Below are 19180 nucleotides of genomic sequence, written 5' to 3'. Positions count from 1 at the left end.
CACAGGTACTAAAGTTAGGAACAGTGTAATGACATTCTGTCTGGAAATAATGCTCCAGTTACTAATTTGACAAGATTTAAAATAATTTAGAATAGATGTCGTGGAAGGATGATGACTCGAGCTGTGCAAATGTCGTGCAAATTATTTTTTTTATCTCAGAAGCAACTTTTATTCTACAATTCTATATTTTTTGTAGTTTGTACATCCTCTCATTGTTTCATTTTTCCTCTCTCTCTCTCTCTCTCTCTCTCTCTCTCTCTCTCTCTCTCTCTCTCTCTCTATCTCTGTCTGTCTGCCTCTTTTTTTATTCAGGAACTCTGTCCACCACTGGTCATTCCACTAACTATGTAATCGCAGTAGAGCTTCCCACAGACCAAAGCCAGAAGTACTGGATAAAGCAGGGGGTGGCACTGATATGTGCTCTGAATTACTGAAAACACACACACACACACACACACACATACACACACACACACAGCACCCTTTTCTACATTCTCCCTTTTTTGTTTTTCTTTCTAAGACACAGTGTTTAAATCACTGAAGAGGAACTCTCTTGTCAGAAAGTACACTCAAATCTATTTCCTATTTAATCTCCTAGACGGTTCATCTTGTCAGACAATTCGTTTGTGCGTGGCAGCACATTTCCTAGCTCCGTTAGCAGTGAATGTTCTGTGTGTCTTTCTGAAATATATTTCATTAACAAATACTTAATAAATAATAAAAATAAATAAAATAAATATCCCATTTAAGCATTTATTCTCCCAAGGTAACAAATGCTTTATAACAAATGATACCGTAGTTCAAAGTATCACTTCTGTATCCAGGCTTATAATCATAACATTCACTGATATTCACCATGATCAGATCTATTCTGTTTACTGCTGTACTTGTTTATTACATTTTAAAGACAACATTGTTCACACAGTTACAAGTATGTACACTGTATAGTTTGGAACTGTAGCAGATTTTTATGCAGAAATCCATCTTTTCTTTTGGATTGGATTGTACTGTTTTAAAAACAGGTCTGTCACAGCTCCAGGGTTCCCACTTCGACCCTGAGCTCTGTGAAATTTCATATGGTTCTACTTATGTTCTACCAGTTTCCTCTGGTTTCTCCAGTTTCCTTCTAACTCCTCAAAGTTTGACATCACACCTTTTTGTTGTGGGTTTTCTTGGCACTTTGGGCACTTGTTCCAAATGCAACATTCAAACTTATGTGACTTAAATGCTTTAAATGAATAAATTTAGGCAGCAGTAGAAGTCAGTAACCAGAGCGCACCAGGGTGCAGGTCGGTGTCGCTTTAAGAGTCTGAGCTTTTGTGGAAGTCGAGAGCTGTAACGCTGACGCATAGGGGCAGGACCGCATGACAAAAAGACTAATCTCAAATTGGTTTCAACTATGTCCATGAGTGCACTACACAGGATATGAAGTAAAAGCGTTTGTACACTACATAGTACACTGCTGAAGCACGTGATGCCCGTTTGGCATTGAGTCGGAGAGGAACCCGCGCGCAGCCGGTCAGCTTTCTCTTTAAAAAGTCCGTGACTTTCTCACAGCAGTACTGAGGCTTAGAGTTCACACAGGGGTGACTGTAAGAGCTAGTTTTATATGTAAGACCAAGAGATTTTTCTGTATATACAAACTTTTTTTTTTTTTAATGAAACACATTTAGATTTCGGATCAAATCTCGAGTACGTAAAGAAAATACGCGCGTTGTTGCGCTGTAGTTTGGGATGAGTTTTGCGCCCCTGTAAACACACCGGATTTATTCTGGGAGGAGTGTCATTAGTGATACGGGAATCACTCAAATTTCGAGCCGGAACATGTTGCAAAATGGGAGAACCAAAGAAGAGCAGCCAGAGACGAAATCAGAAACGGAACACGAGAGTAAGAGTGAAAGCGCAGCGACCAAACCGGACATGGAGCGCGATTCCACACACTTCCCCATGCCCAATCCTTACCCTGCTGCTGGATACCCCAAGCTGGAGATAAAGCGCAACGCCGTGACGGACGACTACAAGATCTCCACTCATGTCCTCGGTCTGGGGATCAACGGCAAAGTGCTGGAGTGCTTTAACAAGATCACCCGGGAGAAGTGCGCCCTGAAGGTAACATGCGCACCGGCCTTACCTGTGTGTGTGTGTGTGTGTGAGAGAGAGAGAGAGAGAGGCTCCTGGTGTTCAGTACTTTAGCAAACTTACAGTGTATTACTTCCAAATACAAAAGATTTACAGACATTATCATTTATTAAGAGGGAAAACAGTCTGGTACATGGTGAGCCCTGTTCCTAGAGGATAACACAATCGAATAATGACTTTTGGCTGGTCTTCACAAGGAAAACTTCCAAGAGCTGAAATCTTGTAGCTGCGTAGTTCAAGTTCGGGTTAGATTTAGGTTTTGGACTTTATAAATTATCTACTATAAATATTTATGCCAGTTCAAAGTTCTCACAGGGTTAAATTTGGTCAAACGTGTCTATATACGTGTTCATGTGCGTAACGTATCCATGACTTCATGGATTCAGCAGCTGGACTCCGGGTTCCTGGAAGTCCACCTTTGGGTTACTATGACTACATGCCAAACCACCAAGCCATCCCTGCCGAATCAAAATAGAGCTATGGCATAACTTTCATACTTTGTAGAAATAATAAAATAATAGTGTAGAATTGTGTTGTTGTGGAGATACATCTAGTTCATCATGTTTCCTCTAACTCCTGATGAAGCACACGTGGGTTTGTGCTGTTAGCTCAGTGGAAACGGAGACGTCACTTGGAGGCCATGCGAGCTTGGACTTTATGACCGAGCAGCTGTAATCCAAATCTGAGAGCTCAGGCAGCCACTGTGTGTGTGTGTGTGTGTGTGTGTGTGTGTGTGTGTGTGTGTGTGTGTGTGTGTGTGTAAGAGTAGTAGACAAAGAGAGAGGGGTGGGTTACCACCAATTGATTTAGTTTCAATCAATGATTGATTTCCGTTTTCTGTCGTACATGCTGAATTAACACATGCAATATTTACATGTAATCTTGAGGCATGCTGGAATGCTGCTTATCTGTAAAATCCAATTCTCTACATCAGTAATGGTTATTATTGTATATCATGACTGTATTTTATATTCTTGATGCGTAGTGTTAAGCTAACGTGTTGTAAGTTGGATCTGGAATTAGGGCAGGGGTTTAGGGTTACACTTCAGGTGAGAGATTGATGACGTACACCTGACACCTTTATCACTACAAAACAAAGTGTTCTCACACAGTAAAATATATTGTAAACAATGCATAAAATAACAAAATAAATAAATACAAGAATAATTATAATAAGATATTTTTACCAAAGTATCCGAATCTCGGATGTTTGTGACAGAAAGCTAGTAAAAAGACAGAAAGAAGAAATAAGCTGGAAAAAACCATCAGCCACTTCCCGATCTCCGACAAGGGGCTCCTTAGTAAATCAGCATCATCGTTAGAGTTTAATTAGCTTTTACTCCACTGGTATAATCTCAGGCGGTTATACAAACAGACAAACATCCCCTGACTAACGTGTTCTGATCCAAACGGATCCGTCAGTGATGAAACATGCGGTAGCTGATAGCTGGTAGTTGGTTTTGGTTTTGTTCCAGTGATTCAAACAAAAGGGGGATAAAGCCTTCTTCCTTCAATGCATCCAGTGAATCAGACTAACTTCCAGTCTGCCTCGATTCCTCACAACACTCAGGCAAATGTTTAAATTTACGTTTAATTTTATTCACTTATGTGCACGTGTCAGGCTGTGATTTACTAAGGGTGATTTCACATATAGGGAGTTTAGTCTGGTTAAGTCAAAACCCTAGTGTGTGTTGTGTTGTGCAGGACATTAACAAACATGACCAGAAAAAAGTTTCAAACTACTTATTTATATAATTATTATTGAATAATGTATTCAGAGCCTCTCTGTATTGTCTGTGCTCGGGGACCGTTTTAAGATTTCTGTGCAAATGTTTGTTTTTTTTCTTTTGTGTTTCTGACCAGTGGATAATGGAGTTTTATGTGGGTGTTTTTTTCCTCCCTAAACAACCTTCAGACATTGTTTCTGATTGCATTTATTATGTGCAGTAAAAAAAACTGGAGCTAAGGCAACATAAGATCCCAAATAATGTAGATGACCTGCTCACTGACAGCACAGGGACGTGAACGTATGTCAGTATCCTAACATTTGCGTGTGTTTTTTTACGCATATGTATCTTTAGTAAATGAAGGCCTTCTTCAAAATCACTGATACTGCATCATGTGGATGTGAAGAGTATCTGGAGAAGAGGCGCACATCCCTATAAAGCAGATCTGATTGAGGAACTCAGGACAGTCACCACTTCTCAAAACTACTAAAAGAAACAGTTTTCAAATTCTCGGGGGGAACTAACCAGCAGCCACGTCACATCCTGTCGTCTGACCACAAAGTGCTTAAAATACATACATTCAGCTGTCACCCTTTTTCGTCCATCTTTATGTGACACTTAAAATGAAATAGCTAATTTTCATTTTCATAGTAACAGCTTGTTATATAAGTTAATGTATTAGTTTATATTGTGTGTTAAATCATGTTGTATTATTTTAATTAAGATACACATAAATGCTTTTATAACTTCAGCTGGGTCTTTAACACACACACACTGCACAGAGACAACACTGTACATGCATCCCATCTGATTTCTCATTTTAAATACATACAATCGTTCGATACGGTCTTTTAATATAAACCGGAATGAACCCGCCTGTAAACTTCACCACGTCCTGTGTTTTTACTTATTTACATCCACTCTACTTTATCGCTCAATTTCCCTTTTAATGTCAGCAAACAGACATTAACCTGTCGCTGTAAAAGGTGTTCATTAAGCAGGATTATATGTACAGGGCAGCAGATGCAGGCCATAATGCACTGATCAATCCACTGAGAGAGCTGGAAGGAAGCCACACTGTTCATCTTATTCATTTACTTTAGCTCATGATTCTTATTACTAGACCTGACTGTCTGCCAACACGGAGAAGCAGTTTGTCTTTGGAAGATTGCTTACACTTTAATACCACCTCTGAGATTTCTCATTCAGAGATAAGAGTTGGTTAAACAGGATTGGGATACACTGTGTTTGCCGGTTAGTTATTACAAGATTTTAATTTAACCTCATGTGAGTTTACTCAGGTGGAAGTTTCCAGAAATAAACCACAAAATACTAAACAAAGACAATTCAAGAGCTAAACTAAAGCTAAAACACACCGACGCACTGCACTACATCATGTTCTACCATACATTATACTTCATTTTGATTTCTGAATTATTCTGATTACAGCATTCATAATGCTAGACATGGCTATTGTTTTCTCATAGTCAGATTTTATTTGGATCTGCCTTTAATCGTCTTATTTGTCAGATTCATGTTTATAAATTAGAATCAGAATGAGAATCATAATCAGATTTATTGTACTGTAGGGTCTATTTGTACAGGAATTTGTTTTGGTGTGTTGGTGCATAGTAATAATAGAGAAGAAGCATAAATATAAGATACAAAATTATAAAATAAAAAAATTTAATTAATTAATAATAATAATAAATATAATCATAATAATAATAATAATGTGTGCAAAGTGGCCAGTTCAAATATACAATTAGAAATGTTACATATATTACAACTGAAAGTAAAAATTAACTGTACATTAGTGCAGGATATATGCTAGTGGATCAGTGTGAGAAGGGAAGGTGCATTATAACATAACATCAGATTTGTGAACATTAATGTAATATACCTAAGAAGAGGCGGGGTAGTTTATTAATGTCTGCGGTGGTGAATAACAGGCCATGCTGGGTCCCGGATGTTGATTAGACCTGCTGCGAATGGAAAGAATCTGTATTTGTGGCTTGAAGTTTTAGTCTTTATAGACCGCAGACTTCTGCCAGAGGGGAGTGCATCAAAGAGATTGTGGATCATTTATACTGCTTTATCCTTCCACACACATAAACGTTTTATCTTATATAATATAATAAGAAAATTTGGACTACATTCAGGGTAAAGGGGAAATTTTGCTGAAACTTTTTATACCGTATCAAGTGAATATAAAAATCCCTGAAGGCTTCCTAATCCTTTAAAAGGCGGTGCAAAAGTTTCCCTTCTTAATGTTTGTATTCTGTAAAAGAGTTTCTTCTTATCACTTCTTGTTCTTTCTCCTCGATGTGGAACAAATGGCTGTATTTATTTTCTCTGAAAAGAGTGGATGGAATAATGGAGCATTGGGTTTCAGGGTAAACTGCCCTGTGTTGTACATCACTGGCAACACCTGGTTTTTCCCCAGGATCACTTCCTGTTAACGTTGGCTGTTTTTCTGAAGTGATTGAACGATAGCAGTGAGACGTCCGTATGTCAGGTTGAATAAATAACAAGAATAACAAACCAGTTGGTTTGAATTTGCCCAGAAATCGTACTTAGCGTTGTTTAATTTCTCCGCATATCTCTTAAGATGCTAAATCTGTTTACACTGAAATGGAAAGTGAATTGTTCTTAACTGCAGCTGAGTGAAAGAAATATCCTTATCACACTGTGGTCAGTCTGAAAGTGTGAGGGACATCACAAGCTAACAAACACACCTACTGATTTATATTTAACAGTTAACTGAATGTTAGCTAGCATGCTAGTGCTTTTGATTAAGATAATGTAATGGGTAACCTAATGTTAAATAGCTTGCTAACATCCTTGGATAGCAGTTTGTACAATATAATAAATCTTTCAATCTGGCATTGGGTGGAAGATTACAGAGTATGAAATAAAATGTTAATCTCATGCTAGCTGGCTTGCCAACTTTGATTAGCAATTTATTAGCAAATAGCAGTCCTTTTCACTGAGGTGAGCGTTTGAGTAACTCTAGGTAAATGTGACACAGATCTGAACTCTGTCCTTTGAATCTCTGACACAGAGACAGTAAAGTCGAGGTGGTGCTGCAGATAAGAACATCTACTGAAGTGTGCGCTAAGCTTTTATTTATCCGTGCTGCTCTGTAATGCTTTAGAGAGCGCGTTTTAGAGCGTGACATTAAAAACTGTGTCATGCAATGCATAGCTGAATGTAGCATGACTCACTGAGAGGAATGATAAATCACACACTCTTCAGTTTAATGCAAACACAGGTGTGTGTGTGTGTGTGTGTGAGAGAGAGAGAGAGGGTGAGAGAGAGACAGAGAGAGAGCGAGAGATTTGGACGCATTCCTTTCTCCTGAGGTACAAAGGAGAAAATTTATCTTCTAGTTGCTAAAAAGAAAATGAAGCTGAAGGATGAAATTATTTGTATAGCTTTCAGGAAATATTCATTCAGGAAATATTCATTCAGGAAATATATTGTGCTAGTTTTAGGGATCACTATTAAGTCAATGACATACTTCAAAAGCTTTTAGTATCCACGACACTGGTCTAAATTTGTTCTTTGATCTCATCCAGATGCTATGGTTATAAACACCCACTTCCTACAGCTTGATTTGCTCCTCTTCACATTCTTCGGGTTAAACGACTTTAATGACTTCAGGATCAAACTTCCGTTGAGTTAAAAAAAATTCTGTTGCCACTTTGTTTATCGGTTTAATACGTAAAACAAAAAGCCATTTGACTTCCCGCTGTTAGTGACGATCACACTGAGTTAGCCTTTGTTCATCTCCACCTACACTGACATGACAGCATGTTTTTTAGTCTGTCCAGCTCTCTCATCAGTTTATAAAACTTCATTTCCGTGTTAATTTTGCCCGTCGACATCGTCGTTCTTTTCGTCTCGTGGATCGGTAACTAGCTGAGCCGAGCCGAGCCTCCGGCATTGACTCAGTGTCTTAAAGCTACGATGCATTGTGATTCAAAATGTTGAGACAAAAAAAAACCTTATCGGAGCCAAAAATGAACCTGACATTTTCTTCTTCTATTAAACACCATTGTAGCTAGCAACGACTGCTAACTTCTCAAAGGAATAAAGAAAACCTTGACAGATTATTCAATACAAATTTATTTAACATGTGGTGTTTTCCTTTAGGGATCTGAACTCGATAAGGTTCAGTATAAGTCATGCGTTTGTGTCTGTTCTGAACCCCATGGCCTTTTTCCATTTCTTCTCATTAATGCTGATGTTCCCTGCACAGACGCTTGCATCGATCAGCGTATCTCCTGGACATTTTTCCACAGCACAGGCTATTAAGTCACGCTCCTCAGCCCAAACTTGCACAGTCAGGAAATCAAATACGGCAATAAAACACAAGCAGTCGATGATGTCATCAAGCCTTGGTGATGAACAGCGATCGATATAAAACCAGACCCAGGAATGCAGGGTGATGACCACATACAGCATTTACAACACTTAAATGTCAGTTATATTTAACCTAGAAGCTAAATCCGGCATTCGACCCAACGCAGATGCGGTATATTGGACACATCAACAAGTGAGGCAAAGTCTGATCCAGGCTGAGCAGTTCAGGCAGTTCAGGACCTGTTCAGCGGCCCACTGGCACTGTTGAAGTTTAACCGCATGACCTTCACGTCATTACTAACGTTACTAATGACATGACACAGTAAGCTTGTGTAACTCTGACTTTTAATATTCAGTAAATCGGAGGACATTTCTGTGGGAAAATCACAGATTTGGCAACATTTCCTGTGAAAGACTGAGAGGAGATCTACAATGTTCCCATGAAAAAATTCCTTATGCGCTTATTTTAGCAGGCAGCTTTATTTTACTATGATGTCGCATTATAGCGTCTGTCACCGTTATCAGTCTTCTAAAATCGTTCTAATATTCTCATGACAGTTTTGTTCAGCCGATATTTTGAGTCACAGTGTTTTTTTGCGCTTTCTCTTTGCTAAGAAGCTTTGATAACAGGACGGTGTGTGATATGTAGTAAAGGGTGATTAAAAAGTCAAAGGTTTATTAACTCTTATCAGGACAACAGTAGGATATGTGCTGACTGTTCGTGTTTTAATATAGTGTATTAGGACACACGGCTAGGGTTAATTAACCTAACAATAAATATAAAAAAAAAAATAGGAAAAAGAGAAACTGAAAAAGAAATTTATTAATTTATTTATTTTAATTATGTACCAGGTCTGAAAGATTTCTTGAACACTTTCAGTCATGGATATAATATTCATTAAAAGGAGAACGTTTTGTTTTAAATCACCATATGCTTGATATACTGATACGTTATTTTTCAGATATTTAATTATTTAATTTTTCATCTTTTTTTAGATACTGAAAGTGTCAAAAATGTGTTTTTCCCCCCAGAGAACGGACTGGATAAAAAAGTGATGAGTGACAACCATCATGGATTTGTCAGTAATATATAGGCCCTAATCCTCATGACCTTTTGTCCTACTAGTGCACACACACACAAACACACACGCACACAATTACACACACAGGTGTCACTTCACATTATAAGTTAATCCCTTTTGTCTTATCTGAGGCTTAACACACACTGGGATTGCTGAGCATGGGTATTTGGACACGTGTGTGTGTGTGAGAGAGAGAGAGCGAGAGAGAGAGATAGCGAGAGATAGAGAGAGAGTGAAAGACACAGAAATGCTGTAGATCAGATCAGACTTAAATGTAAAATGTTTTTTTTTCTGCTCGGTCTCGATCTATCCTCTACGTAGTGTGTATTTGTTGTTTACGATTTCTTCGCTGAACGTTTGACAGATCAGTCAGATAATAAATTGATTAGGTTTAAGGTCGTTAGTAGAACTTCAAACTGCTTTCTTAAACACAAAGAGTGACCAAGAATCAGGGACAGATTAGACCCACTCCAGCTGCTGGGGCTAGAAACAAAGTGGCAGGTTCATGGAATACACACACACACACACACAAACAAACACATGCACCAACACAGAGTTTATGGCTTACATTAGGCAGAATGGGCATGTAGACGTGGGTGGAGGTTAAACCACATTGCATATTCACGCCTCTGCACCTCGTCCTCACATAAACAGCTTTCAGCTTTAATTGATACAAAACGCCGCTCGCCTGTTTCTCTGTTTGTTTGTTCATTTGTTTGTTTGCCCGTAACCAGATGACGAACTGCCGCTTAATGAAGCCCCATCACTCAGTCCTCTATGGTAATGCAGTGTCTTTGGGTCATGTGGAGCTTAAATGAAGAAAACGTCATGTTTAATATGCAACATTTTGTCACGGTCACAAATTGTTCTGAGCGTCCAAGCGCTTCACCGTCATTGGGACGAACAAATCGGCCCGGCTTGGAAAATCGGCTTATTAAAATAAATTTACAAAAAAAAAACAACAGTGGAAAAATTACTCTCGGTGATTTGTGTTAAAGTAAAGAAGCTTCCTTGTTGCATTTTATATTTGAATAATTGCCCAAGGTTTCAGCATATTATTATTATTATAATGGGGTTTAACAGTTTGTCTGAATTAATTTGTAATTTGTTGTGAAACTCAGTGACTAGAATTGAAAGAAAATTTACTCTCTTGGAAAAAAAAAAAGATCTCAAGATCACAAACATCGGCACACCGAATGGAGCGTAGACATAGTAGTGATCAATTCCACAATAAAAATCTCCTGCGTGTTAAAAAGAATCATGATTTATTCCACAGTTATTTAAAGCGCTCGTACTTTCGCTCAACTTTCTGTGAACCTTTTAACTGAACTCTTTTCTCTGTAGGTTGATAAGATGAAAAAAATGGAATTTTTTTTATGTTACTGAGAAACCACAAAGTTCTCCATCCTCACGATGACGGAAAACCTGATGTTACAGTACACTCAAAATAGTTTTGACTGCTACACAGCGCCTATATCAATATGTCTAATAAAACTTCACCCTGTCAACAACTACACGAGTTCCTGTGAACATGCTGTTGCTATGGAAACGATAACAAATTTGAACAAGCGCCTTAAGATCAGATTAAAGAATTCATTGTTGTGTGCTATAAACACAATTATCACTATAGGTATGATTAACGTTAAATACACACTTACAGTATGCATGTCCTTCTTAACCTCTTTCCTCTCACACTCACACACACACACACACACATACAGTTACTCTCTGCTCCTAAAAATACAACCTGATGGAAGACATGTGCAATGTCACAGCCTCGTGTCTATTCTGCTCTTACTCTCGTCCTTCTCTCCTTCACGTACCAAGAGAAACATCTGAGAGGGAGCGAGGGATCGCAAAATACTTACCTTTAATGATAAATGAAAATACTGTACGTTACATGACACTTTATTAACCTCTCGTCATGGTATCAGCTTTAACACTTTTCAGTATGTCATATATAAAGATATTATGACCCTTCACGGGGGGGCTCGGTGGCTTAGTGGTTAGCACGTTCGCCTCACACCTCCAGGGTTGGGGGTTCGATTCCCCCCTCCACCTTGTGTGTGTGGAGTTTGCATGTTCTCCCCGTGCCTCAGGGGTTTCCTCCGGGTACTCCGGTTTCCTCCCCCGGTCCAAAGACATGCATGGTAGGTTGATTGGCATCTCTGGAAAATTGTCCGTAGTGTGTGATTGTGTGAGTGAATGAGTGTGTGTGTGTGTGTGTGCCCTGTGATGGGTTGGCACTCCGTCCAGGGTGTATCCTGCCTTGATGCCTGATGACGCCTGAGATAGGCACAGGCTCCCCGTGACCCGAGATAGTTCGGATAAGTGTTAGAAGATGAATGAATGAACCCTTCACTTCTATGCATACTTTATTTTGTGGTTTCCTTCCTTGTGTGTTTTTGTTTATTTGTTTTTATACACTTGGAGGAATTGGTATATAGAAATCATAACAGATTTGCAAATGCTTTTCTGTAGTATGTATATTTCTGTACGTATTCGTTTCTTGAGTTTTGTCTCCGTCTTAAAGGCCGACCGTCACCTGTTGAGACACGGGATTACCCTGGGATTTGGGTTTTTATACAGTAGTGTGACCTGACGTGACATGCTGGAGAAAGCGCCTATGACCAGAAAGTTCCCCCAGCTTATAGCATGAAACCAAATTCCGTTACACAGTGGGAAGCTTCTGAATGACTGAGCAGTTACTTCACTGATTAAGGGGTTTCCTCTTTTGTCCTCTAGTACAGTGGAAATCTGACTAGAGTTCTTTCCACATCTGTACAAATTGGCTAGATTTAAATCCAGAGGTCAGGTAGGAGCCGTGCCACGATGCTGCAGAGAACTCTCAGCCTTTCAGCTTGGATTATATTCACTAAAATGATTCAGTAATAAAATTTCACCGTCAAGGGAAATTCCAGCATAACAAACACATAATGTGTTATTTGTTGTGTCGTGTAGCATTTCGTAGCGTGTTATTGTATCTCTCAGCCTTGGTTTGTTGTATTCAGAATTAATACGTCTATGTATTTATGTCACATCTTTAACATTTGGTAATTCTTAGACCCTGTAAGCATCATGCAGTCAGTCAGTCTACTCACCAATCTACCAATGTTTCTTATTTTGAATAGCATAGATTCATAGAACATAATTCAGGTTATTTACTTTTGAAAATGTTGACATAAACTTCTTCTAGACTAGAACACATTGTATATATGACACGGTAGAGTTTCAAGAGTTATTGTAATTTCAGTACCTCTTACACTCACCCTAAGTGCTGAGCAACAAAACATCACCCTTCTGCATTAATGCATCTTATTTTCCATCCTGACCTCCTCACCCCCCTTCTCCTCCTCTGTGTTTTGCAGATTCTGTACGACAGCCCGAAAGCGCGCCGCGAGGTCGAGTTGCACTGGCGCGTCTCCAGCGGGCCGCATATAGTCCGAATCCTGAGCCTCTACGAAAACATGCATCACGGAAAAAAGTGCCTGCTTATTATTATGGAATGGTGAGGATTAAACTACACTTCCCAGCATGCTTCACTCAGCCCTTTAATAACGCATAACCCAGTCATCAGTCATCAGCAGCTGCTCATACTGACTGGAAATAGCCACGACGGGCTCGTTTATTCATGCCATGATAGAGAGACAACTCATACTGACCGGAGTGGACAGAGTTAGACTGCTGTGCTCCTGGATAAGATGTTTAATAATAATATTATTAATAGTAATTACACTGTGCTTGATATCTGTTACTGTATTGTGGTTTACTGACATTTTCATGAACAGCAGAGGCAGATATTTACTGACATTTTATTGAACATGAGCCTCATTTAAACCGCAGTGACCAGAGCATCAGCTAAAAGAAAAAAATGAAAGTAAAAACTCATTTTGTTGCTTTGCTCAGGATCTGAGCAAAGCTCTTGCTCTCAGCCTTTTTATTAGAAATCCTTATAAATAGTGATGAGATTGTATATACTAATTACTGTACACTGTCCAAGTTTAAATCCCGGGGGCACGGTGGCTTAGTGGTTAGCACGTTCGCCTCACACCTCCAGGGTTGGGGGTTCGATTCGCACCTCCGCCTTGTGTGTGTGGAGTTTGCATGTTCTCCCCGTGCCTCGGGGGTTTCCTCCGGGTACTCCGGTTTCCTCCCCGGTCCAAAGACATGCATGGTAGGTTGATTGGCATCTCTGGAAAAATTGTCCGTAGTGTGTGTGATTGCGTGAGTGAATGAGAGTGTGTGTGTGTGCCCTGCGATGGGTTGGCACTCCGTCCAGGGTGTATCCTGCCTTGATGCCCGATGACGCCTGAGATAGGCACAGGCTCCCGGTGACCCGAGGTAGTTCGTATAAGTGGTAGAAAATGAATGAATGAATGAAGTTTAAATCCCTTATTTATTTCGATTACACACGTTTTGCATAATAAACTACTCGCTAATTAACATAAACCTGGAGTTAACTTTATAACTTTATAACTATACACTTAACATCAGCAAACATCTACACAATAAATATTCGTAGGATTATAATTCTAACCTATAAATAAATTATTGATGAATCTTTTTGTTCAGGCTTCAGCTTTCTCTGATTAGTAGACAAAAAAGAAATTGTGGAAGGTTGACATGAGTTAATCCACGTAAAACAAATTTGGGGAAGTGAACAGGACCAACTTGAGGGAAACAGGAAGCGGAGAGATCAGTAACAGTAACTCTGCTGAGTGGACGTGAAATAACCACAACGTTGCGCAGTTTTGCATTCGTTTTTGTTTCTGCGTTACATTCCTCCAACTTCCTGGCACCCGATTCAGCTCTGGTCCTCTTCTGTGTCACAGAGTGTATGAGTCTAAAGAGGTTAAGACCCTGTCTGTGGTTATAATGGTCCATATCTGGGGATCTACAGCGTTGCACACTTTCGTGTTTTCCCCAAAGTCACACGATGGTGACAAATGTTTCAATTTAAAGAGCTGATGACGTGAATCAGTTATTGTATTTCAGAATAAGGTGAAGTGAAGCAGGTGGATCTTTGTGTTTGAGTAGCATTTTAATTGCCGTGTCCACTGTGTGTGTGTGTGTGTGTGTGTGTGTGTGTGTGTGTGTGTGTGTGTGTAAACTTCAGTGCTCTAAAAAATGCCAACTTTCCCAACACTCCAGAGTCAGACTCAGATTCACTGAAAGTCATCTCCATTTAACCTTTTCATGAAAACCGAGCGCAAAGGAGTGAGGAAGAGAGACAGAGAGAAAGAGAGACAGAGAGAGAGATAGAGAGAGAGAAAGAGTGTGAGAGAGAGAGAGAGACAGAGAGACAGAGAGAGAGAGACATAGAGAGAGAGAGACAGAGAGAGAGACATATAGACAGAGAGAGAGACATAGAGAGAGACATAGACAGAGAGCGAGAGAGAGAGACATAGAGAGAGAGACATAGAGAGAGAGACAGAGAGAGAGACATAGAGAGAGAGACATAGAGAGAGAGAGACACAGAGAGAGACATAGAGAGAGACATAGACAGAGAGAGAGACAGAGAGAGAAAGCACTGTGAGTTATTGTGTGTAGTTTTTTTTAAGTGTGTCATTTTCTGGCTTCCTTTCTGAGTTTCTATGATAACTGAGAATGTGAATGTGTGGATTAATGTTTAGTTGTTAAAAACGAACCTATAAAAATGTGATGAGGTTCAGAATGAGCTGAAGGCACAGGAGGGGTTAATGACATTGACACAAATTTTTAAAAAAAAAATGTGAAGGTGCAATAAACAGGGCTAACCGAATGCATTCCAGATGGCTGACTGTGGTTTCTGGGGTGTGTGTGTGTGTGTGTGTGTGTCTTGCTCAGCAGTTCTGACTAACCATGCTGCCAAATTCTCACAACTAAAAATGTTCCGTGATTCAATTTTGTTCTACTTTCAGGCTGTCGTTTCTTCTGAGTACAATCATTCTCGCATCAAAAAACCACACACAATAACTCGCAAGTCTCCCCCCCCCCCCCCCCCAATTCCTGTTGCTGGTTTAGGATAATTAGATGTTGTATACAATGCCCATGCTTCAAACACTGACTACATTTATGTCTGACTTTCTGTGAGGAGTGAGATTAATGTGCTATGTTTATTGTGTGTGTGCGTGTGTATGTGTGTGTGTGTTGCAGTATGGAAGGAGGAGAGCTCTTCAGCAGGATTCAGGCTAGAGGAGACCAGGCCTTTACTGAGAGAGGTAGATTCTCTCTCTCACACACACACATACACACACAGACACACACACACACACACACACACACACACACACTTTAGACTCTTTAGTACAGTCCTTTCTGCTTGTGTGTTTGTGTAGAGGGCTCTGAGATCATGAGAGACATCGGCACTGCCATTGAGTTCCTGCACAACATGAACATCGCACACAGAGATATCAAGGTGATACAAAGCAAGTGTGTGTGTATGAATGTGTGTGTAACAGAAACCTTTCTGTATATGTTAATTTAATAGTGGAACAATCTAAACACTAGAATGAAGACCTTTATTTTTAAATGCAGCCAGAGAACCTGCTCTACAACAGCAAAGACTCCAGCTGCGTCCTCAAGCTCACAGACTTTGGTTTTGCGAAGGAAACCACGCTGCACAACCCACTGCAGACGCCGTGCTACACTCCGTACTACGTCGGTGCGTAAATTCGGTGGTTGGTGTTAATGGGATTTAGACTCGGTTTTGTGAGTCGACTCTTGCAGCTCCTGAATCTTTGAAACTGGTGAAAATTGTGAGTCTGGTTGAAGCAGGGTGTTACATATCCACAGTCAAATACATGTGACTCAGAATCATTATGATTTTCTGAATGACTCACTAAAATATTGACCTGAGAGATTCAGCTCAGTCACTGTATATGATTACCAGCATCCGAAAATCTCAAATACTGCTAGATTTTCAGTAGAATTATATGATTTTGACTCTTTAAACACCCGAGTTGACTCAGGAGTCAAATCAGTTTTTCAGAGTATATTTTATCACGTTTATGCTTTTTGAAACATATTCATATGAAAAATATTCAGTTTGCCTCTCTGACTGTTTCAGCTCCTGAGGTTCTCGGCCCTGAGAAATACGACAAATCATGTGATATGTGGTCATTGGGTGTGATCATGTACATCCTGTGAGTATGACTGAAAAGAATTTGCGTGACCTTCAGGAAAAAATTCTCATATATTTAACCAACTGTAACTGGCTTGCAAATATTTGTGGAATTATTTCACTCTAGAATAAAAAGACATGCTGATAAATCTCAGACTGTTTTTCCATAGCACTACCATGTGTGTGTGTTTGTGTGTGTGAAGGTTGTGTGGCTTCCCACCGTTCTACTCCAACACGGGTCAGGCGATATCCCCCGGCATGAAACGGCGCATCCGCATGGGCCAATACGAGTTTCCCAATCCCGAGTGGGCTGAAGTGTCAGAAGAAGGTGAAACACTGTGTGTGTGTGTGTGTGTGTGTGTGTGTGTATATACAGTTGTGGTTTAATCTCTTTTGCATATACCATTAAAATGTGTGACCTTTCAGTCTTGGTTTAGTATGTGCAACTGTGTGAAAAGATGTTAAAGTGTGTGTGTGTGTGTGTGTGCGTGCATGTCCTCATCCAGCCAAACAGTTGATTAACCAGCTGCTGAAGACTGACCCTAACGAAAGGATGACCATCTCACAGTTCATGAACCATCCCTGGATCACTGTGAGTCAGCAGTGTGTGTGTGTGTTTGTGTTTGTGTGTGTAATGCTTAATGCCTATATGTGGATTTGGTCTGTACACTTTTTCAGTGTACATTTCTGTTTTGTCTTCAGCAATCCATGGTGGTTCCTCCAACACCACTGCATACCACACGCGTCCTCACTGAGGAGAAAGAGCTGTGGGACGAAGTGAAGGTACAACATGGACACACACACATTATTATTATTATTATTATACGTATAAAAAATCTATAAAATTGCTATTTATTTCTTAAATTGTGTGCGTGCAATCCCTCGTGGAAGTGTCGTGTTGTTGTACGTTCCACCTTGTCCACTAGAGGGCAGCACACTTCAGCTTTTACTTCAGATTTCCTTTTTTATTTTCCCTGATTCATGGTTTGAGTTGCTCTTTCACTCACACACACTTTAATACTTATTATATTTGGTATTTTCATGTTTATTTTCTCATGAAAGGAAGAAAAAGGAAAGGAAAATACAAAATATAATAAGTATAAAAGTTTAGTTACATGGGGGTCACGGTGGCTTATTGGTTAGCACGTTCGCCTCACACCTCCAGGGTTGGGGGTTCGATTCCCGCCTCCGCCTTGTGTGCGTGGAGTTTGCATGTTCTCTCCGTGCCTCGGGGGTTTCCTCCGGGTACTCTGGTTTCCTCCCCCGGTCCAGAGACATGCATGGTAGGTTGATTGGCATCTCTGGAAAATTGTCCGTAGTGTGTGATTGTGTGAGTGAATGAGAGTGTGTGTGTGCCCTGTGATGGGTTGGCACTCCGTCCAGGGTGTATCCTGCCTCAATGCCCGATGACGCCTGAGATAGACACAGGCTTCCTGTGACCCGAGATAGTTCGGATAAGCGGTAGAAGATGAATGAGAGAGAGAGTTTAGTTACATGTTCTCTTGCATACAGATAGGGTTTCTTCCTCTTCACTTACTTGCTTTAATAATTATTTAATTTCTTAATTTAATTCTTACTTACTACTTTACTTCTACTTGCACTTTTTCAACTTCTGTGCTTACTTGTGTGTGTGTGTGCCTGCAGGAGGAGATGACGAGTGCTCTTGCCACCATGCGTGTGGACTATGACCAAGTGAAGATTAAAGACTTGGACACATCCAGCAACCCACTGCTCAACAAGAGGAGGAAGAAAGCTGCAGCAGCAGGCGGAAAGGCCGGCGCCACCGTCTGTAACAGCCAATGAAGTCTGAAGGAAAGATGAGGAAAAATGGACAGATTTATAGATGAGAGAAGCATGAAGAGGTGGAGAGGGAAGTAAAAGTGAGGACAGAATGAGGACACTTTATCACTGGAAGCAGCAATCTCACACACACACACAGAGACACACACGCGTGAATGGTTAGATTTGTATTCTTACAGATGTGTTGTTGTTATTATTTTTAAATATTTTTAACACATTTAGTTCCACCTGTGTGTGTGTGTGTGTGTGTGTGTGTGTGTGTGTGTTCGGTGCATTCGCATGTTTATTAATACGGAAGCTTTCCTTGGACACTACACACAGATGGCACACTCCCAGTGTGAAGCAGTAAAGTTGATCCTTCCTCCTCACTGCTTCCTCTTCCGCCTCGACAAGAAGATATACTTGACGATAACACACACGTTAACAGACACACCCTCTACTAAGACTGATTGTGTGTGTTTGGCACTTCACTTGTGGGTTGCTACATCATCATCTTCATCATCACAGCACAGGATGCTCTGATTGTATTTGTCTTTCTCTTTTAGCCCATTTTTTAATTGAGAAAGTTTTTATTTTCCATGTTTGTTAAGACCCTTGCCGGCCATAAATGAAGGGATTTTTTTGGTTTTATTATGACTTTGCTAAATACGATTTACCAGAAAGTCTCCACTGTATTTAAGGCAACATTGTTTTAATAAAAAAAAAAAAATCACAAGTAAAGATTCTTCTTATTCCTAATTTCTGTAGAACGTTATCACTTACGCCAACATTCCCACATCTTATATATCTGTAAATACATCTTTTATAATATCTTGTAAAACGTAAGCACATTATTAAGAATCATTTCCTCAGTACAGATTATTCCTCTGTGTGTATATTTCAGTCATGGAGAAAGTACCAAACACGCTGATTTGAGTAAAAACTATGTGACTTTGGTCATAAATACTACAGTAAAATGAAAG

The 19180-nt window shown here is 39.9% G+C and overlaps 2 protein-coding genes across 2 annotated transcripts in view; both read left to right on the top strand.

Annotated features, from left to right (window-relative positions):
• The window catches only part of dnah1 (dynein, axonemal, heavy chain 1), a 31199-nt gene extending 30458 nt beyond the window's left edge, over positions 1-741 (top strand). Inside the window, 1 exon segment of the mRNA XM_060857882.1 lies at positions 313-741. Within this exon segment, the coding sequence (XP_060713865.1) occupies positions 313-434 (122 nt within the window). The 3' untranslated portion in view covers positions 435-741.
• A 674-nt stretch (positions 742-1415) lies between these two features.
• On the top strand, positions 1416-18938 carry mapkapk3 (MAPK activated protein kinase 3). The gene is made up of 10 exons (XM_060858404.1): positions 1416-2109; positions 12685-12824; positions 15452-15516; positions 15634-15713; positions 15833-15959; positions 16365-16440; positions 16622-16746; positions 16925-17010; positions 17121-17201; positions 18063-18938. Exons 1-10 carry the CDS (start codon positions 1825-1827, stop codon positions 18219-18221), a joined length of 1224 nt encoding a protein of 407 aa, XP_060714387.1. The 5' UTR covers positions 1416-1824; the 3' UTR covers positions 18222-18938.
• The last annotated feature ends 242 nt before the right edge of the window (positions 18939-19180 follow it).

This window comes from Tachysurus vachellii, chromosome 22, assembly GCF_030014155.1.
Source record: "Tachysurus vachellii isolate PV-2020 chromosome 22, HZAU_Pvac_v1, whole genome shotgun sequence".
NCBI classification, from domain to species: Eukaryota; Metazoa; Chordata; class Actinopteri; order Siluriformes; family Bagridae; genus Tachysurus; species Tachysurus vachellii.
This window is presented reverse-complemented; position numbering and strand designations above follow the sequence as displayed.